The sequence below is a fragment of the Rhipicephalus sanguineus genome, chromosome 8, assembly GCF_013339695.2.
Source record: "Rhipicephalus sanguineus isolate Rsan-2018 chromosome 8, BIME_Rsan_1.4, whole genome shotgun sequence".
Classification (NCBI taxonomy): domain Eukaryota; kingdom Metazoa; phylum Arthropoda; class Arachnida; order Ixodida; family Ixodidae; genus Rhipicephalus; species Rhipicephalus sanguineus.
In genome coordinates, this window is record NC_051183.1 from 156447505 (window position 1) to 156464825 (window position 17321).

The 17321-nt window shown below is 44.3% G+C and overlaps 1 protein-coding gene across 1 annotated transcript in view; it reads left to right on the forward strand.

The window, feature by feature from the left end:
- Window positions 1-17321, forward strand: part of LOC119403625 (uncharacterized) — a 52003-nt gene that overhangs the window by 10919 nt on the left and 23763 nt on the right. Inside the window, exons 3-4 of the mRNA XM_037670546.1 lie at window positions 4175-4218; window positions 5028-5223. Coding sequence (XP_037526474.1) covers window positions 4175-4218; window positions 5028-5223 — 240 coding nt within the window. The remainder of the gene's footprint in view (window positions 1-4174; window positions 4219-5027; window positions 5224-17321) is intronic.

The following is a 17321-nucleotide window of genomic DNA, read 5'->3' on the forward strand; positions in this document are numbered from 1 at the left end:
TCGGAAAGAAATAGTCTGTGGCCAGCACGGTGGCATTTTTCACACTCTTTTGCTGTATCAAAATATCCAAATGAGGTAGAACTTCAGGGGAAAGCCTGAGGAGACAAAAAACTCTGGCACAGCCAACATTTCAACAAGCTGTCAAGTTTCTGCCTTGAGAAAGACAAGTCTGCTTGTCAAAATGTTGGCTCCAGCAACACCCCTGTGCAAGAATTTTTCGTCTTTATCAAAACATTGTTTTACCTTAAGATATTTTCTCCAATACCTGGCCTGCGTACCATCAAACACTTTATTTGGGAATCTGACAGTCTGGAAGAGGCCGCACGCGAGTAGACACGAAGGTCGTTACAACACTGGATCAATTGCACGCAAGGCCTTGGATGGGAAGTGCGCCCCTCCTCGTTCATTTGTCTCCACATTGGCTATAGCACGTTGCAGACTGGCTGGTGCACATCACCTGGTCTTAGTGGTTGCCGATACACTCAGGTTGGCAGGTGTGTTGTGGGTGCAAAAAACAAGTGAAGCGAGATAGAAACTGACATTCCGAGCTACAAGCAGGGCATTTTGCAGAATAAGCGTGTTGCCTTCCTGTTAGTTGAATTTGTCCTAAAACACAGTGCGACATCACTTACAGCCTTGCACCAACACCGCAGCTATGCTGCGTGGTTGCTCTCGACACACGACTGCCAGGCTGCTGGGTGTCGTGCGTGGCCTAACCGTGGCAGGTGTAGCCAACTCCAGTTGATGGTGGCATTGTGTGGATCTTCATTAAAAATTGCCTCAGAGCGGAGCCCACTCTGGACACGCACCCCCATTCTAGTACACTCTGACGATATTAAGTACACTCAAACCTCGATACTATAACGAATTATCAGTTATAACGAAGTAAATAAACAATAGTCTTGTCATAGATACAGTGTTACAAATGTACGTGTATAACGAATTTTTGGATATAACGAACTTATTTTCGTGTCAGGTGTGACTTTGTTATAACGAGGTTTGAGTTACTATTCATTTATAGCCAGTTCAGCCTAAGTGAATTTTCTAGGCATGAGCGAATATTCTGGTACTTTGAATATTCGATTGGCTGTTACAGTACTTGAAATAAACAAATGGACCTATATTCGACTTCATGTAACCTCCCTGAAAAGGTGGTTTCACTGCAGCGGGCAGCTGCTATGCCATGAAACCACATATCTCGGGGAAATCCGTGCTGCCACACAGCCTCACTTCGATGTTAAATGTACATGTTACCTGCACGTCGATCTGTTATCCTTAGTGCTGTGCAAATAGTAAAATTTTGGGTGCAAAGCGAATTCGAGTATTAAAATTTGAGTGTGAATCGAATATTTTTTTCTAATATTTCTTGAACATTTTTCGAATAGTACTTCCAAGCAACACTGCCTCCACATAAGTTGAAGGCTAAGTGATGCGGCACACAAGGGCGCGCTCCGTTCGAGTCGGGAGCTCTTCTGCCATGGGGATTCCCCTTTCCTTCTCTGTGGCTGCAAGTGGTTTCTGTGGCAGTTGTTGCCAGCATCAGTTACGCTGGGAGATCTCACGCGTTTTCTGCACACGGCTTTTGCGGACACTGGACACACTTTTGCTCTAAAATCTAGTGCAAAACATGGCCAGAAACAAAACATTTTTTTTTTTCACGGTAACCCATACACGTGATGGCAGCGCACTGTCCACCGTATAAAAATAAAACTGCGCTGCTAGCTGTCGCTTAGTGACGTGGTTGACGTAACGCGCAGTATTGGCACGAGCCTGGATAACTTGATATTTTGCCATTTCTAGGGTGGTAATGAATTTGATATCGCAGGCTGACTTTGCGGTGCCAAGACATCATTCGGAAAGCACATCTCGCAAAATGAGTCGATCGAGTACAAAACCAACACCACGTTCATGGCATTCACCACAGCAGACTGTCAGTAGCAGACGTAGTGACATCACCATCACAAAATGGCGAAGGAGCACATTTTAAAGCTAGTCCACTTAGGCGAATATTGTCTGCATCAATATTGTCTACAGTACGTCTGCATCAAATTTGTCCCCAGAGAAGTGAAAATGGTGTGCATCCCTTTCATTATGAAAGCTCATACAGTTGAAACCCGCACTGACGAAATAGGCGGGGAAAGCACAAAATTTCGCTCTTGCGGGAATTTCGTTGGCGCGAGAAGGCAACAGAAAAGACATGAAATTTACAAAAAACACATTTCATTTCCAGGAGTCAGTAAGTTTGCTTTGGCGGGCCTTACCACGCAGCAATTTAATGCCTCTCGATCGGAAATCTCGTTTGCCATGGCACAAAGTTCGCCCCATGCACTGGTCAGTGACGGCGGCACTGCGCTGTCACCAGTACCGTCATCAAGTGCGCCTACAGGCGAACCTTCTTCCGGCTCCGCTGGATCAGCGCACAATCGTGGACAGCGAGCTGCACGCAATGCCGAATTCTTCGGCGATGTTTTTTTCCTGCCCTTTTCTACCTCACTGATGATTGCAGCCTTATCTTCCAGCGGGATGAACTTCCGCTTTTTCGTTGGAGGCGGCATCTTTGCAGGCAGCGAAATCGGACGAAGCACGCGGAACGCATAGTTCACGTTGCACCAAGCGACGAAGCAAACGCTCCACAAATGGCTCCACACACGCGACCATGTGTGCGCAAAGCCGACAAATGCAAGCACAGAACCAAGCCAACAAACGAAACTCCATGAGGAATGTGGATTTGACTACGTAGTCCGCGATAACGAGCAGGTGTTTAGGCAAGCCATCATCATCATCATTGTCGCCAGCTTTGTTTTTTTGTAAACAATGATGGCGGCTGCTTCTCAAGTGCGCTGTAGCGATAGTTTTGCACAACTTAAGTGTAGCATGAATGCATTTCAGCAGTTTTCTAATGTAGTTAATGTTGCAAGAGTAGATTATTTGCGCACTCGTGTTTCAAAAATTTCGTTAATGAGGGACTGCGGTATGAATATCTTTCGTAGTCGCAAGTTACGAAATGCATTGACTCCTATGGGCGTTCGCTGGTGCTCCGAAAATATTTCATTGCGGTGAGAATTTCGTTCCCATGAGATTTCGTTATCGCGGGTTTCGACTGTATCAAAGAAAAGTTCTTTCGCACGCTGTAGACAGCTACGTCGCGTCTATTTTGCGTGCCCGAAGCCTGTGTCCGTCAGTGGTGTAAAGAAAGGAAGGAGATCTTCAGCTGCACGTCCACCAGGAATGTTTCTACAGGTTGAAAATAGAGAAATACCTGGACCTCGATGACAAGCTTGTTGTCGTTCTCAAGCAGCTCCGTGTAGACCGAGCTTGTCAAGGTAACGGCCCTTGAATAGGCACGCGATCGAGGCGTTTCCACAAGTGACCTCAAAGCCAGCAAAACTGGATCACTAAACGAAAGCAACTCCCAGCAGAATAAATTTCATTTTCTGTGAGGGTGCATTGTGCTTGCCCTTTTCTTTTTTCCATTAAGTACAGTATAACCAGCTGCTGCGCTTTGCGCTTTTACGCTGCACGCTTTCTAGTCTGAGCGCACTGGTCAAGCTACCCTGTCTAAAATAGCGCCAGGGTGCGGTGATGGCCGTTAACCTTACCAACAGGTCAAAGTCAGTGAGGAGAATTGGATTCACGCGCATCATTTAGAAGTGCTGTGATCTAATTTTTAGCTAATCGGACCATTATACTTATTTTCCAGAAGTTTGAATACCTCGAATGGTAAAAGTGCCTTGCGAATCAAATCGAATAGTAAACATTATTAAAAAGATATTTGAAAGTTTGAATATTCGCACACCCCTAATTATTTTTTAAAGCTTAAAAGCGGGTTTTATGGGCTTATATGCGCTAAGTATGTCAAACTTTTAAAGTATAACATATTTTGCCACTTATAACTTGCACCCTACTGCTATTCAAATCTTGCTACTGGGGGAAGTCGCTTCCACTTCACTTCAGACCAATAAAGGGACGTTCATACACGCCTTGCTACAATTCTTAAAAATATTGCACGAGTTAGTTAGGTCGTGACAAAACTTCTCTTTTTCTTATAATATATTATATATACTGTTATTATGTGTACTGCACCTCAAGTTTACTATTTGCCCATCCCTGGAAATTTCATTGTAACTGTCCTTTTGTACCTTGCACCCTCTTCACTCTTTCTTTTCTTTTTCAGTCGAGGCCATTTGGCAGGCCATGCAAGTGCCGAAACAACAAAAGGTCAGTGCTAGATGTGAAGCACAAACATCATTAATGACCAACTCTTCTTTTCCTGCACTTTGGTAAAAAAAAAAGAAGCAAAACTTGTACTACTTGACGGTTAGTGCATAGTAATTTGTCAAAATGGCTGTCCTTGTGTTATTTCTATTAAGTCCTTGTCTACGTTAAGCGCTCGCATTTCATGCATAGTAATGCTGCGCATTCCTGGCAGGTTACATATGAACGAGGTTTTACTTTAAAACTTAGCATTCGGGGGGAGGGGGGCTGTTGCCACCACATTAGGTCTGTCGATTGGGCAGACGTAACAGAGGGCGTGTACGCAATATCTTCTTGTGACTTCTGCACCCTCTTTGTGAGGCCCTAAAATAAGAGGGGATTAAAGTGCACAAATTACTGAAGTAAATATGGTATTTACTGCCTCTTTCTTTTCACTTTGTCTTGCATAAAGTTTTGCTTTACTCAACTGGCGGCCTGCATGACATGACTGAAATAAGTGATTTCGTTCCAAGACATCGGCTCCAGCACAACATTCCCCATAAACCGCCATAAAGTCTTTTAAGTCAATTAGTTTATTCATTCATTCATTCATTCAAATTCTTTATTTCTGCCTTGTAGAGTTGCACACAGTGGAGGCGCAGAAGAAGCTGTCAGAAATGGCACGGCGGTGCCGATGCCAAGAGAGACAGGAAAACCCGCCCAGTGTGTCCATATAATTGCTATTGCAATGATAGGTCTTTAGGGTGGACTCTTGTTACGGGTGGGAAGTTCTGTACGTGGTTCTCACGTTTAGTGGCGCACGCGTCTTGCAGCCCGTCGGACTTGGATGCCGACGATGAGGACAACCAGGAGTACGACAGTGCTGTGACCCAATCGGACGGAGGAAACCTGAGCTCCCAGGGTAGTGCTCAGCCTCCTCTGCTGCCGTCTTCCTCCATAGTGCGAGGTGTGGCCGACTGGGAAGACTCCACTGGAGGCAACAGGGAGTCCCTGCACCGGGCACTTGGGGTGTGCACAATCTCTCTTCTTTTGCATGCTGTTCCCAGGTGTCCCTACTCGCAAAACTTCGGCTTCACTTCATCACTCGGCTAATAAGATCACTCCATTTTAGTAGCACTGCTTAGTGATTTCCGAGGCAAAGTTTCGTTGCTATGCATGGTCTGTGTTGGCTGAACTGTCTTGAAAATTTGTACAACTTCAGGGGGCAGGTTACCATGAAGCAGCAACTTATGGTTTGTTGCAATATCTTAATGAAATTTTTAGGATATGCTCATACAAATAGCATTTGAAGAACCACAAAGCTTTATGCAGTTAAGTTCACTGGTTCTCCAGTTACAGCAATATTTAAGATGGTTCACATGGGTTCCTAAGTACAGGCCTGGAGAATTTGCAACAATGTGCTGGCATCGAAATTCACTATGATGATTCCTGGATGGGGACCTCAGGTGAAGATAAAGACCGTTTTTTAAATTTTCTGTCACAAAAACTTTAACAGAGTACAGTAGACTCTCCCATTAAGCCGAACTCAGAGGGTCTGCAAAAGTTTGTTCGTCTTATGAGGAGTTAGGCTTGTCAGAACTGCCCACAAAAAAAGACAGACTAACATCTTGAGTGCATCCAGATACAGTCAGTCACGGATATACAGTAATACTTCGTTAACTCGAAGTAGTAAAAACCAGAAAAAATTTCAAGATTAGAAGATTTTCGAGATAAGCAAAGTTGTGCGAATTCCATTGAGAAGTCCAGTTCTATCTAAAAACGTTATCACTACTGATCGGTTTCTTAAAGGAGCACTGACACAAAATTTCGAAGGCGAGATAACCTGTGGGATGGATTTGTGTGGACACACACGCATCATCTACGAAATATTAACGGATAATATAGCCTAGAACATACCGTATAAACGCGTGTAAGGGCCGCACTTTTTTTTCAAGCAATGAAGGCCAATTTTCAGGGTGCGGCCCATACACGCGACATTTTTTTTTTTTTAAAGTAAAAACGCACCAGTTAGAGAACGAAGAGCGTTTATTGCGGTATACGACATTTTTTGCGGCATACGTGCTCAATCGTCGTCACTCGGCGAGTCCTCAGACTTGGAGTCCGAGATGAGATGGTGTGCTGCGAAGCGCCGTCACCCCACAAGCAGTCATCTTCCGTGCCATCCAAGCTGTTAGATATCCCGGCGACTTTAAAACTTCGCGACACAATGTCCGTCGACACCGAGCTCCACGCAGATAGGATCCACCCAAATACAGTCGCCAAGGCTGGTCCCTTCACACGCACCATGACCATTGTGAGTGCAAGACCATCATTCCGCACTTCAGTCACATAGCGGAGCAAGTCTTCTTCCAAATCGGGAAACTTGCACTGCTCTCCTCGGAAAGCGCGTTTAGTGCTGTTGGTGTTTCGCAAGGCTTCTTTTTGAGCACACCAACGTCGAACACACTTCTCGTCAACGTCGAATTTTCTGCCGGCGGCACGTTTCCCATGCTCGAGAGCATACTCGATCACCTTCAACTTATAGCCAGCAGTGTAGCTATTCAGGTACTTGCCCATCTTGCCAAAACGTGAACGCCGTGTAGAAAACAAGCTAGCACGAAGGTCATCGAACAGTGCAGAAAACTACAGCAAATGGCTGGCTGAACTGCACAAACCGAACAACGCGAACACCATGCCAAAGTTGGTGATGCTAATGCCGATATGGATAGCGCCGATAGCGCGTTTGTATAGAGATGTGAGAAGCTAAAGATAAAATCTTGCTTTAACCTTTAGTTGGCGGGTCTGTGAATACTAATAAAAAAGTTAAAATTTTTAAACCCGCTTCACGAACTTCCTAACACGAATAAAATCCAAAAATATATATATATACTCTGGTGACGATGATGATGGTTGCGTTTCCTTGTGCCATCTATCGACTACGCCTAGAAGCTTACGCGCACGCGCATTTTGAATGCGTATTGGTTGAGGAAAGTGTGGGTGCGGCCCTTACGCGGATATATTTTTTTTTTTTAGAATATGCACTTCAAAAAAACGGGGTGCGGCCCTTGCACGCGTTTATACGGCATTTAAAATGTTAAAGGCCAACTCCGGCGATTTTTCGAGGTCGATGGATCTCAATGAAATTCGCTGGGTACGTTCCTTTGCACGTTTCCGTCATTTATGCAAAATTACAGGCTTGAGACATGCGCAGATTGTTTGCAAATGAATTTTAAAGATTGTCTGCAAACGCCCTCCTGGCTTCCCACAATTATTGGCAACATTGCGTCTGTGACGTCAGTATTGGCAAGGCGGCGGAAGTGACGCAGCCGAGGGCACCGCTAACTTGGGCGCTTCGGCCGCTACAGCGAGCGTCTGCTGTGCACAAGGCGACAGACAGCGTTGGTTTGGCCGGCACTTCGCTGGTCGTCCCGGCTGTCACAGTTTTCATACTCTGCGCCGGCGTGACCAGCATGCCTTGCACGACTTCCGGTTCGTTCGTAACAACGTCTACGTCACACGTAGACAGTACACTCGGTTGGGTTTCGGTGTTGCTCTTTTTTGCTTATTTAAAATTATTCTCCAATTTGCCGAGTATTTCTGCTATCGGGCCCGTAACAGGAGCGTCTCAGGAACATAAAAGCGCCATTACTTTGACATGGCCAAAAAATCGCCGGAGTTGGCCTTTTGCCTTCGCTCCATTTTCTGTACTTGCACAGAAAGAAACAAATAAAGAAAGAAAGAAAGGGGGCACCCTGCTTCGGAGACATATTTCTTTGTTTTTAAGTACATTTTTATGAAACTTTCGCAGCTTATGTATTTTTATGTCCCGATTTCAAATATGCAATTATTTTTCTAGTACACTATGCTGTTTTCAAAATATCAAATATTTCATGTATATTGTTGGGAGCAAGATTTATTTGTAAATTGTGAGTGTTATAAAGCAAATCAGCATATCACAATAAGCTGGAATTATTACTGTATGCAGTAAAACAAGAATGGATGTTCTAGGCCCATTTGAACAAAAGTTATGGTATGTTGAACATTCCCAGCTTGATCCCAGTTTGACCGAGCTCAACATCGCTCACTTGCCAAACGTTCAACGTACCATAACTTTTGTTCAAATGGGCCTAGAACATCCATTCTTTTTTTATTGCATACAGTATTCATTCCAGGTTATTGTGATATGCTGCTTGATAGCTCTCACAGTTTAGAAATAAAGCCTGCTCCTAAGAATGCAAAAACTATTTAGTAGTTTCAAAACTACATGTTATATTAGAACAATAATTGCATGTTTGAAATCAGCACATAAAAATACATAAGCTGTGAAAGTTTCATAATGATATGCTCAAGAACAAGAAACATGTTTCAGAAGCAGGGTCTCTCCTTAAAGTGCGCGTTGCGCCGCTCCACGCGAAACGCACCTTTGGTGCCCTTGTAAACAACCAACCGCCACTTGCATCACGATTTCGCGTTGGCTGTCACGACTGTTGCGGGCGCTCCCTCCCACTTTCTGCTAGCAGACCTTTTCAACGGAAAGAAGGGGAAACTTGCACAGGAGTACAAAGGCTGGTGTCCTCGCCTCCGCAGTGCATCTCGGGGGGGTCATGCATATTTACAACGTTTCAGAGGGCATTGAGCAGCACCCAGGAAGTCTTCATTGGCGGTTTTGTATGCTCACGCAGCCAGCTATGTTTACATAGCCCCCACTCTGGGTCCCGCCTCCCTCGGCGCTTTCTGAAACGGAAACTGCGACTGGGTGCCATAAAATCGTCTCCAAATAATTAACGGTCACGCACTCGAGGAAACGAGCTTTCAAGCCGCGATAAGTGGGTCGTTGACTACTTATCGCAACAGAAAAAACAAGATGCAAAATTTTGGTGTCAGTGCTCCTTTAACAGGAGCACCTAACTGGCTCTTTGTAAAGGTTTTAAAGAAAAATAATGACATACCAGAGCTATCAACCAGCTGTGTTTTTTGGCACTGCCTTTTTATTTAGTGCAAGAAGACCAACTAAGGCTGGTCTGACTCTCAGTAATACTTGCACGTAGCAAAGCTTTCTTGGGTTGCTTAACACATCGCATGTGGCAACATCTGCGCCGCTGCATTCAACTTTATTTCGCATCAAGCGAAGCATGTTTCTTGTTTCGGCTGACGTCATCACCCCCTTGAGTAGCTGTGTCAACACTGCCGCGATCACCGTGCGTGACGCCATGTTGTTTCGCATAAGAAAAGTGTTAAACCAGCCAATGTTGCAGGCGAGATTAGTGTAGCCCACCGCTAAGTCCAGAGAATTGGCCTTCTCTGTCAATGTATCGTTGCATTACGGTTTGTTGTGAGTTTTTGCCAGCCACTTTGTACTTTTACCTTTCTTTTTCCTTTATGATTTGCTGTTTATTGTATTCTTTATGTATCCCCACTGCCCTCCATAATGCCTTCGGGACCTGAGGGTACAATAAATAAATGTTGTGACTGGAAAGGGCTCCTCTCGCACGATGCAACCACACAATCAGTGCCATTTTGACGTCCAGAAACTTAGAGCCTCGAATGCGCTTCTTTGATTAGGGCTATCTTCCTTTGCAGCATCAGTGACTTGCTTTGCTTTGGCGGCGTTATCCTCACCACATCGCACGGCCGACGAAAAAATTCGCATGACGTGCCTTGTGTAAATAAAATGGTGAAATGGTATCTGACGGTAAACAAAACTATGTGTACAACCCGTGCTATTTTGCAGGGTCTGCCTCTGTGCACGTCTATGGCGTCACATGACATGACACAGGGTTGCTTGACAAAGTTTTTATGCCGCTAGGTTTCGACTTCACTTTCGGGAACCAGTGCCCACTTCGTCGTAAGCGTGGCAGCCTCGCGCGAACCTTGTGAAACGTATGACATTCTGCCGCTTGTATTTTGTGAAACGGTTCGGTGGCGAAGCTTTTGTTCCACTCTCAGTCAAGATTTCGAGATAACCGAAAGTGGGCACGGAAATACTTCGAGATAAATGGCAATAAATACATTGCACCTGTGGGAAATCGTTTGGTACCGTGGAAAATTTCGACTTAGTTGATTTTTCAAGATATGCGAGTTCGAGTTAATGAGGTATTACTGTATTAACGCGATGGCGCTAAAAAGCGCATTTCGCAGGAATTGCGGTGTCGGCATCCGCATCGTTGGTTGTGAGCGAAAAATCAGCGTTGTCCGCGAGTAAAAATTCGAGACAGATGCAAATAAAGTAATATTAAAAAATCTGCGATTGGAGTGGGAATCGAACCTAGGACTTCTTTCTGCGTGGCAAGCAGGCGTTCTTCCACAGAGCCATGGCCGCGCTGAAAATTACTTCGGAGAGAAATGCTATATGAATGTTATGTAGAGCGAGGAGTGTCATTAACACATGTAATATTGTGTGGCAGAAACGTAGAATCACACCAGGCGTCAAAACATGTGAATTCCGCAAGGATTGCTTGGTTTAAAGGCCCACCAATTACAAAGCGCACAGGCATTTGATCATCATTATCAACAGCCTCAACAATGTGTGCAGGTGCGAGTGTTCACTTACGCATGCGTAGTGGGTACTTCCCAATTCACAAAAGGAAGAATTATGGCATAGGGGGCACTTCACAACTGTACTTGCACTAGGCCTTCTAGGATAGTTTGAAAGGGCCAATTTATACCTGTGTCACAAGGGTTCTTTTGAAAGGCCTTCGAGTCGATGGGAATCAAAATGTGACAACTCTATCAACTCAATAGAGTTGATAGAGTTGTCACATTTACACGGCAGTGTAAATGTGACAACTCTGTTACACGGCAGTTTGAATGGCTGCTGAGTAGTTCAGGCGTTTCTCACAAAATATGTGTGGGGCTGCAGCTCTTTATCATTGTCTTCATATCACCGAAACTTGAATGCAGTGAAAGCTTGTTAATACGAACTCGAAGGGGATGATAAAATTGTTCGAATTAAGCGGAGTTCAAATTAGTGGGCGGGCGCTAGAATGAATGGAAATCTTGCCACACCATGCAGGCAGAACCCAAAGAAGCCACCTCTGGACTCATTATCGCAAATTAGGTGATACTACACATTTTTGGCTGGTGATTTTGTAAATTAAGTTCATTGAGCTCTAACAGCGAACAGAATTAATTCTCGCGTATCACAGTCAGTGATACGCGAGAAGCAGGCAGTGACATGCATTCATGTGAGCAGTGAGCCTTAATGTCAAAATATATGACGCTATTTATGCTCCAAAACACGTTCATTTACATGGCAGAGTTAACGCATTCAATATTAAAAGTAATCAGTCATTTGCATTTGCTCGCGCTTCTTTTGTCGCGACTCCATGAATATCCTTTGCAGCTTGTCCAAGAGCCCCAGTGCAGTGCCGAATTCTCGTCTGCTGAGAAATGCTGCTGACTTAGTAAATTTACAGCGCGAAAAAAAATGAGAGACAGAAGAAGAAATGCTGCTGTTTTGTTGTTTTGCATCTCTAGTAAATTTTGTTTGGTAAATTTACAGCGTGAAATAAACGAGAGAGAGAAGAAGAAATTTAGAATAACAGACAGCTGCGCTAGTTGGTAAGTATTCATTCTAAAAAGACAGGTCGTGAAAACACGGACACAAGAAGGAAGTCAGGATACCACAAACGCCGACTAACAACTGAAGAGGCGCACAACGGCTGAAAAGAAAGAAGGCACGAAAACTTATCTGCGCATGCCCATGCAACAGGCGAACCTATCAATCTGGCACGCGTGGCGGTCTACGTGGAAGATAACTGTTAAGGCATTTGATTTCATCTTTATGCAAGTTAATCGACAGTTGGCTCACGCATGCGCTACCACTATTCTCGATATGCCATGCTTCAATCATCAGGCGCGTTTCTTCCTTTCTATGACGGTACAACACTGCGCATTCATCGAATTTTGGCGTGCACTTACAATCTCGACAATGTAAAGATAGATTAGAAGGTGAGCCTCCTGTTAGCGATCTCTTATGTTCCAACAATCTCTGGTTGATGCATCGGCCCGTCTGTCCTACGTAGAAGCGGCCGCAGCTGAAAGCGATCTTATACACCACACTCGTACGGCAATCAGTGAATTTGTTGGTGTGTTTTATGAAACAAATATCGGTCCGCTTCTTGTCTTTTACTCCCTCATTCTTCCTCTGCACAGCGGCACAAATCTTACCTAGCTTATTGGCAGCCGTGAAAACAACATTAACCCCGTATCTAGTTCCTACTTTCTTTAGCCTGTGAGATACGCGATGAATGTACGGTATACCTACGACACGTTTCTTCCTATCGCTTTCTGCAACCATGCTTGGACGTGACACAATAGACTTCTTTAACCCCTTCAGGGTTTTCGCCGTACATGTACGGCGGAAGCTTCCTGGTACCAAAGGGTTTTCGTCGTACATGTACGGCATAGCGTTTATTTTTAAAACGCGCGCCTTTTTCGATCATTTCTCTTGTTTGGCCTGTGCTTCAACACTTCGGGAATATGTGGAATTTTTTTCATGCGCCGATGTCTCTCCGTTGTATTTTTTTTTCGCTTCCCAAAACGGCGCGCCGCCAATCGCTTGCCCATCCGAGCGCGTTCGCGGTGCAGCTGGTTTAAAGTGCGCGCCTTTTTCGATGATTTCTCTTGCTTGGCATGTGCTGCCACGCTTCGGGAATACGTGGAATTTTTTTCATGCGCCGATGTCTCTCCTTTGTTGCTTTTTTTTATGCTTCGCAAAATGGCGCGCCGCGCGCCGGCTATCGCTTGCGCAACCGAGAGCGCCCGCGGCGCGGTTTGGTTTCAAACGCGCGCCTTCTCCCTTTTCTCTTGCTTGGAATGTGCTGCCACGCTTCGGGAATTCGTGTAATTTTTTTAATGCGCCAATGTCTCTCCGTCTTTTTTTGTTTTCTTTCCAAAGAGGCGCGGCGGCTTGTAGTCTCGCATCAGCACGCGCGCACGCGGTCCGGCTCGTTTCGGTTTCGTCCTTCGGGTGGTTTTCGCTTCTTGCGCCCGCAGAGCGGATGGCTGTTTGGTTTCTAATCTCTCAAAGGGTGACCGCTTGTTACTCTCTCATTTATTGCACCCCGGCGCGTGATTACATCTGTTTCCGCGCGGCGCTAAATTACACAAACGACGCCGCCGTGATTGCGTTTCCCCGTTTTAGGTTCTCGGAAAAACTAACTACGTCTTGTTGGCGATAAGACGAAGTATTACTGTAGCTTTTTCACTCGTTTTGCTTTCCGGACGGGCGCAGAACCATAGAGTTTTCTTCCGTGCGCTCACTAACGCAGTTCGCTCACGCTATGGAAGCGCGCGTCGGTTGCGCTGCTGCCGGTGAGTCGAGCAGCGATTCTTCCGATGCGGACTATTCCCCAATTGCCGATCAGAATCTGATTCATTGGATTTCAGTTCGTCAGACGAGGAGTTTTGACGAGTTCAGACTCCGATGACGATCAAGGAGCGACATCTGAAACGCGTGCGCGGGGAGCCATGCTTCAAAGACTATCACACGCTGAAAAGTTTTTAGTGTTTGAGCACGAGCGTTTTTAACCGGAAACGTAGTCTGGTACGCTTATTTTTGTATGTTTGTGAGCTATGTTTAATACAATGCATAATTTTTATTCATAAAAAACTGTGAAGCTTCTTTTTTTTTTAGGATTCTGATTGATTTTACTACGAATAAACCATATGTATGTAGCAAAAAAACTGATTTTTTTGTCACTTTACGGTCACGAAAAAAAATTTTAGACAATTTTTTTGTTAAATAGAATCGTCTGAAGATTTTTTTTCAGCAATAAAAAAATTACACATTTTTGGACTGCATTTCGCGAAAAAATTCGACCCTCAAAGGGTTAAGGGGAGATGCTACTCGAAGACACTTTTTCTTTAATATTCACCCTAGAGCTATGAAACTTGAGCTGCTTATAGAACTTTTTATGCTGATTTGAAATATATAATTAGTTTTCTTGCAAGTTGCATACTTATAGTTCTGCAACATGACAAAGTGAAAAACTGAAGCATCTTGCCCCCCCTCTTTTCAGACCTAAACTTCAATAATTTTTTACAATTGATAGCTCATAATGTTTCAAATAAAGTGCGGAATGCAAATAACTAATTAGGAAGTCCATACAAAATATGTACTAGACGTGAAAAATTTTAACGTTGGAAGTTCATATTTCTCCTACCCTAGTGAAAGTTTACATAACTTTTTTTTATTTTATAATAAGAATATCGAAACTTAAACAAGATAATTGCATTTCTCGTACTTTGGAAAAACTTTGGGAAAAATTTCATGCAGATCTGAGCACCAGAAGTACCCGAAAAAGGAGGGGCACATTGACAAAAATGGCAAAATTTGTGTTTTGAGAAAAACGAGTTTTAAAGTCAAAATTGCATGTTTATTTATCAAAGATGTCATTGAATGCAACGAAATTTGTACACAAGAAAGAACAATCCTCCTTGTAGTGGCCACTGCCATTAAAACGCGCCAGCACCATAGGTTTCGCCCTCACGGCTCTTTCGAGCTGACTCCTCGACAAGAGATTTTTTCTTCAGCGCACGCCGACGAGCCCTTGCTTCTCCTGTTAGTTTTTGAGACATCTTTTTCTGGCGTGTGCTGTCCTGTGATGTGCCAAGAGCAACCAGATCATGAGGCAGGAGCACGCCAAGCTCTTCCAGAACACGTTCAAAACTGGAGTGCCCTCGATTAAACCAACATGTTCAGTGCTGTCATATCAGCAATCAACGAAGACTCGTCGTCCTGCGATTTTTCTTCGTCTTCGAAGAGTCCGATCTTTTTCTGGGAGGCACTCACATATTCGAATGCCGCGGCAAACTCGTCGGACGCATCGGCGTCACTGCCACTACGCCTTGCGGCAGCAGACGATCTTTTCGTGGTTTGAGTGTTCGGCTTTGATTTGCGCCGGCGTCCTCGAAATTTGTGCGTCGCGTGAAACTTCACAGGGCGGTGACCGCGCTTCCTACGGCTTGCTTCATCCATAACGGATAAGCACTCGAGAAAAGCGTTGTTCAGCTGCGCTTCTCGACGAGACACGGATCCTGCACGTAGGCTTCACAGCACACACAGGCGCGCAGCGGCCAATGGCGGCTCCCGATCCGTACCACGTGATTTAAAGCCAGTCGCGGCGCTCGAAGAAGGCGGCAAAAGCGTGCTTCTCTTTATTATTTCTTGCGCTGCAGCAGCGCGGGAAACTGTTGTTATTTGAAGAGTGAGGCTCGGCTCTTCGCCTCATGCGGTCGACAATGGTGAGCGGCGGCGCATTATCAGCGGCAAGGTGCTTGAAGATGACACACTTTCGGCCTTTTGACAGCCACCTTGTGCTCTTTAGACGCAATTTTAAAGCATTTCCAGTTGAGTCTCAACATTGATTTTTTTTTTTCAGAACAGTAGAGGTACTAATCTTAACAAAACAGGCGAAAACAAAAAATCGATAATTTTTTAGAAAACTCGTGTTTTTCGACCCGCATCTCCCCTTAAACGTTCAGCGACCGTGGCCACTGCATCACGAGGATACCCTACATCTAAAAGACGTGTAACCTGTGCGTTAAAGCAATCACTCATTTTGTGCTCACACGACTTGGTGAGGGCTGACTTAAGGAGAGACGTCGGTTTTGAAAACTTGTTTTTTATTAGTTGGGTTAACTGAATGAAATTTAATACACTTATTCGGTTTCTTCTGCAGATTCCAAATCTTAAATAGATTTTATTATCTGCATTAGAACAAACGATATGCAATTTCTGAGAGCCTATTTCTTACTGTACTTTTTGGCAACTTTGCTTTGTCAAACACAGAAACAAAATATGTGGCAAGACTCCCAGAGAGCTCGTCTAGCCGATGATGCTAATTTGATTGCTTTCATCAAACTTCGGATGCCAAATAAACGGATGCAAACATGAGTGAAAAATTCTTGCTTCATACACTTTACGATTATCGAGAATTATCATTTGGTAAACAACATTATAAGAAAATAAATAGCATCATCCGCTAGACCAGCTTTCTGGCAATCTTGCCGCATACTTTGCTTTTGTGTTTGACGAAAAGAAGTTGCCAAAAATCCCCGTAAGAATTGTGCTAGAAAACGTTGAACTAGCATAGCTTTTGTTCTAATGCAGCTATTAAATATCTACTCAGAGATTTGGAATCTGCAGAAAAAACTGAATAAGTGTATTAAATTTCATTCCGTTCACTCAACTATTAAAAATACGCTAGGGGTGTGCGAACATTCGAAATTTCGAATATTTTTCGAATAGCGTTTGCTATTCGATTCGATTCGCACTGGAATTTTTTTATTCGAACAATTCGAACTTCCCAAAAACAAATAAAGTCAATGTCAGATTGAAAGTGACCCCTTCAGATTTTCAATATGCTTCACCTCATTACACTCTCGTATTGCGGCAAAGCTGCCTTTCAAGCTCCGTTACGGTCGAATTTTGCCAAGACACAGTCAACGTTCAATTGGGAGTGGTCCCTAGATTTTCTATATGCTTCACCTCATCACACCTCGGTATTGTGGCAAAGCTGCCTTTCAAGCTCCGTTAGTGCCGAACTTCGCCAAGAGACAGTCAACGTCCGATTGGAAGTGGTCCCTAGATTTTTCAATATGCTTCACCTCATCACACCCCGGTATTGCAGCAAAGCTGCCTTTCAAGCTCTGCTACGGTCGCAAATGTATCAACTCAAGAAAATGCTGGTTCCAACATGGAAATGGAAAGATGTGGCAGAGGTGGGGGCTCAATTAATGCTGTTTTGAATCTGAAATTTGGGCAGGAAGTCCGAAAAATCGGAAGACGAAGCTTTTTAGCATCCAAAGTTTCAGATGTTCTTATATATCGACGTCTACGAGGCAGATTTGGAACTCCGGACTTGAAGGGAGCACATCCTTGTCCACCATATCAGTTGGGCCTCCACAAAAGTTGAAAGAGGAGGAGAGGCTGAGGAAATGGCATCTTTGCCTATCACGTGCAAAGTGTTGTCGGCAACACTTTGGTTGCACCAAATCATGTACATAAATACAATTCGGCCTCTACATTGTCTCATTCTTGATAAGACAACTACAGTAAAAGCTCGTTAATTCGGATTTCACGGGACCGGAAAAAATGTCCGAATTAACCGAATGCCGAATAA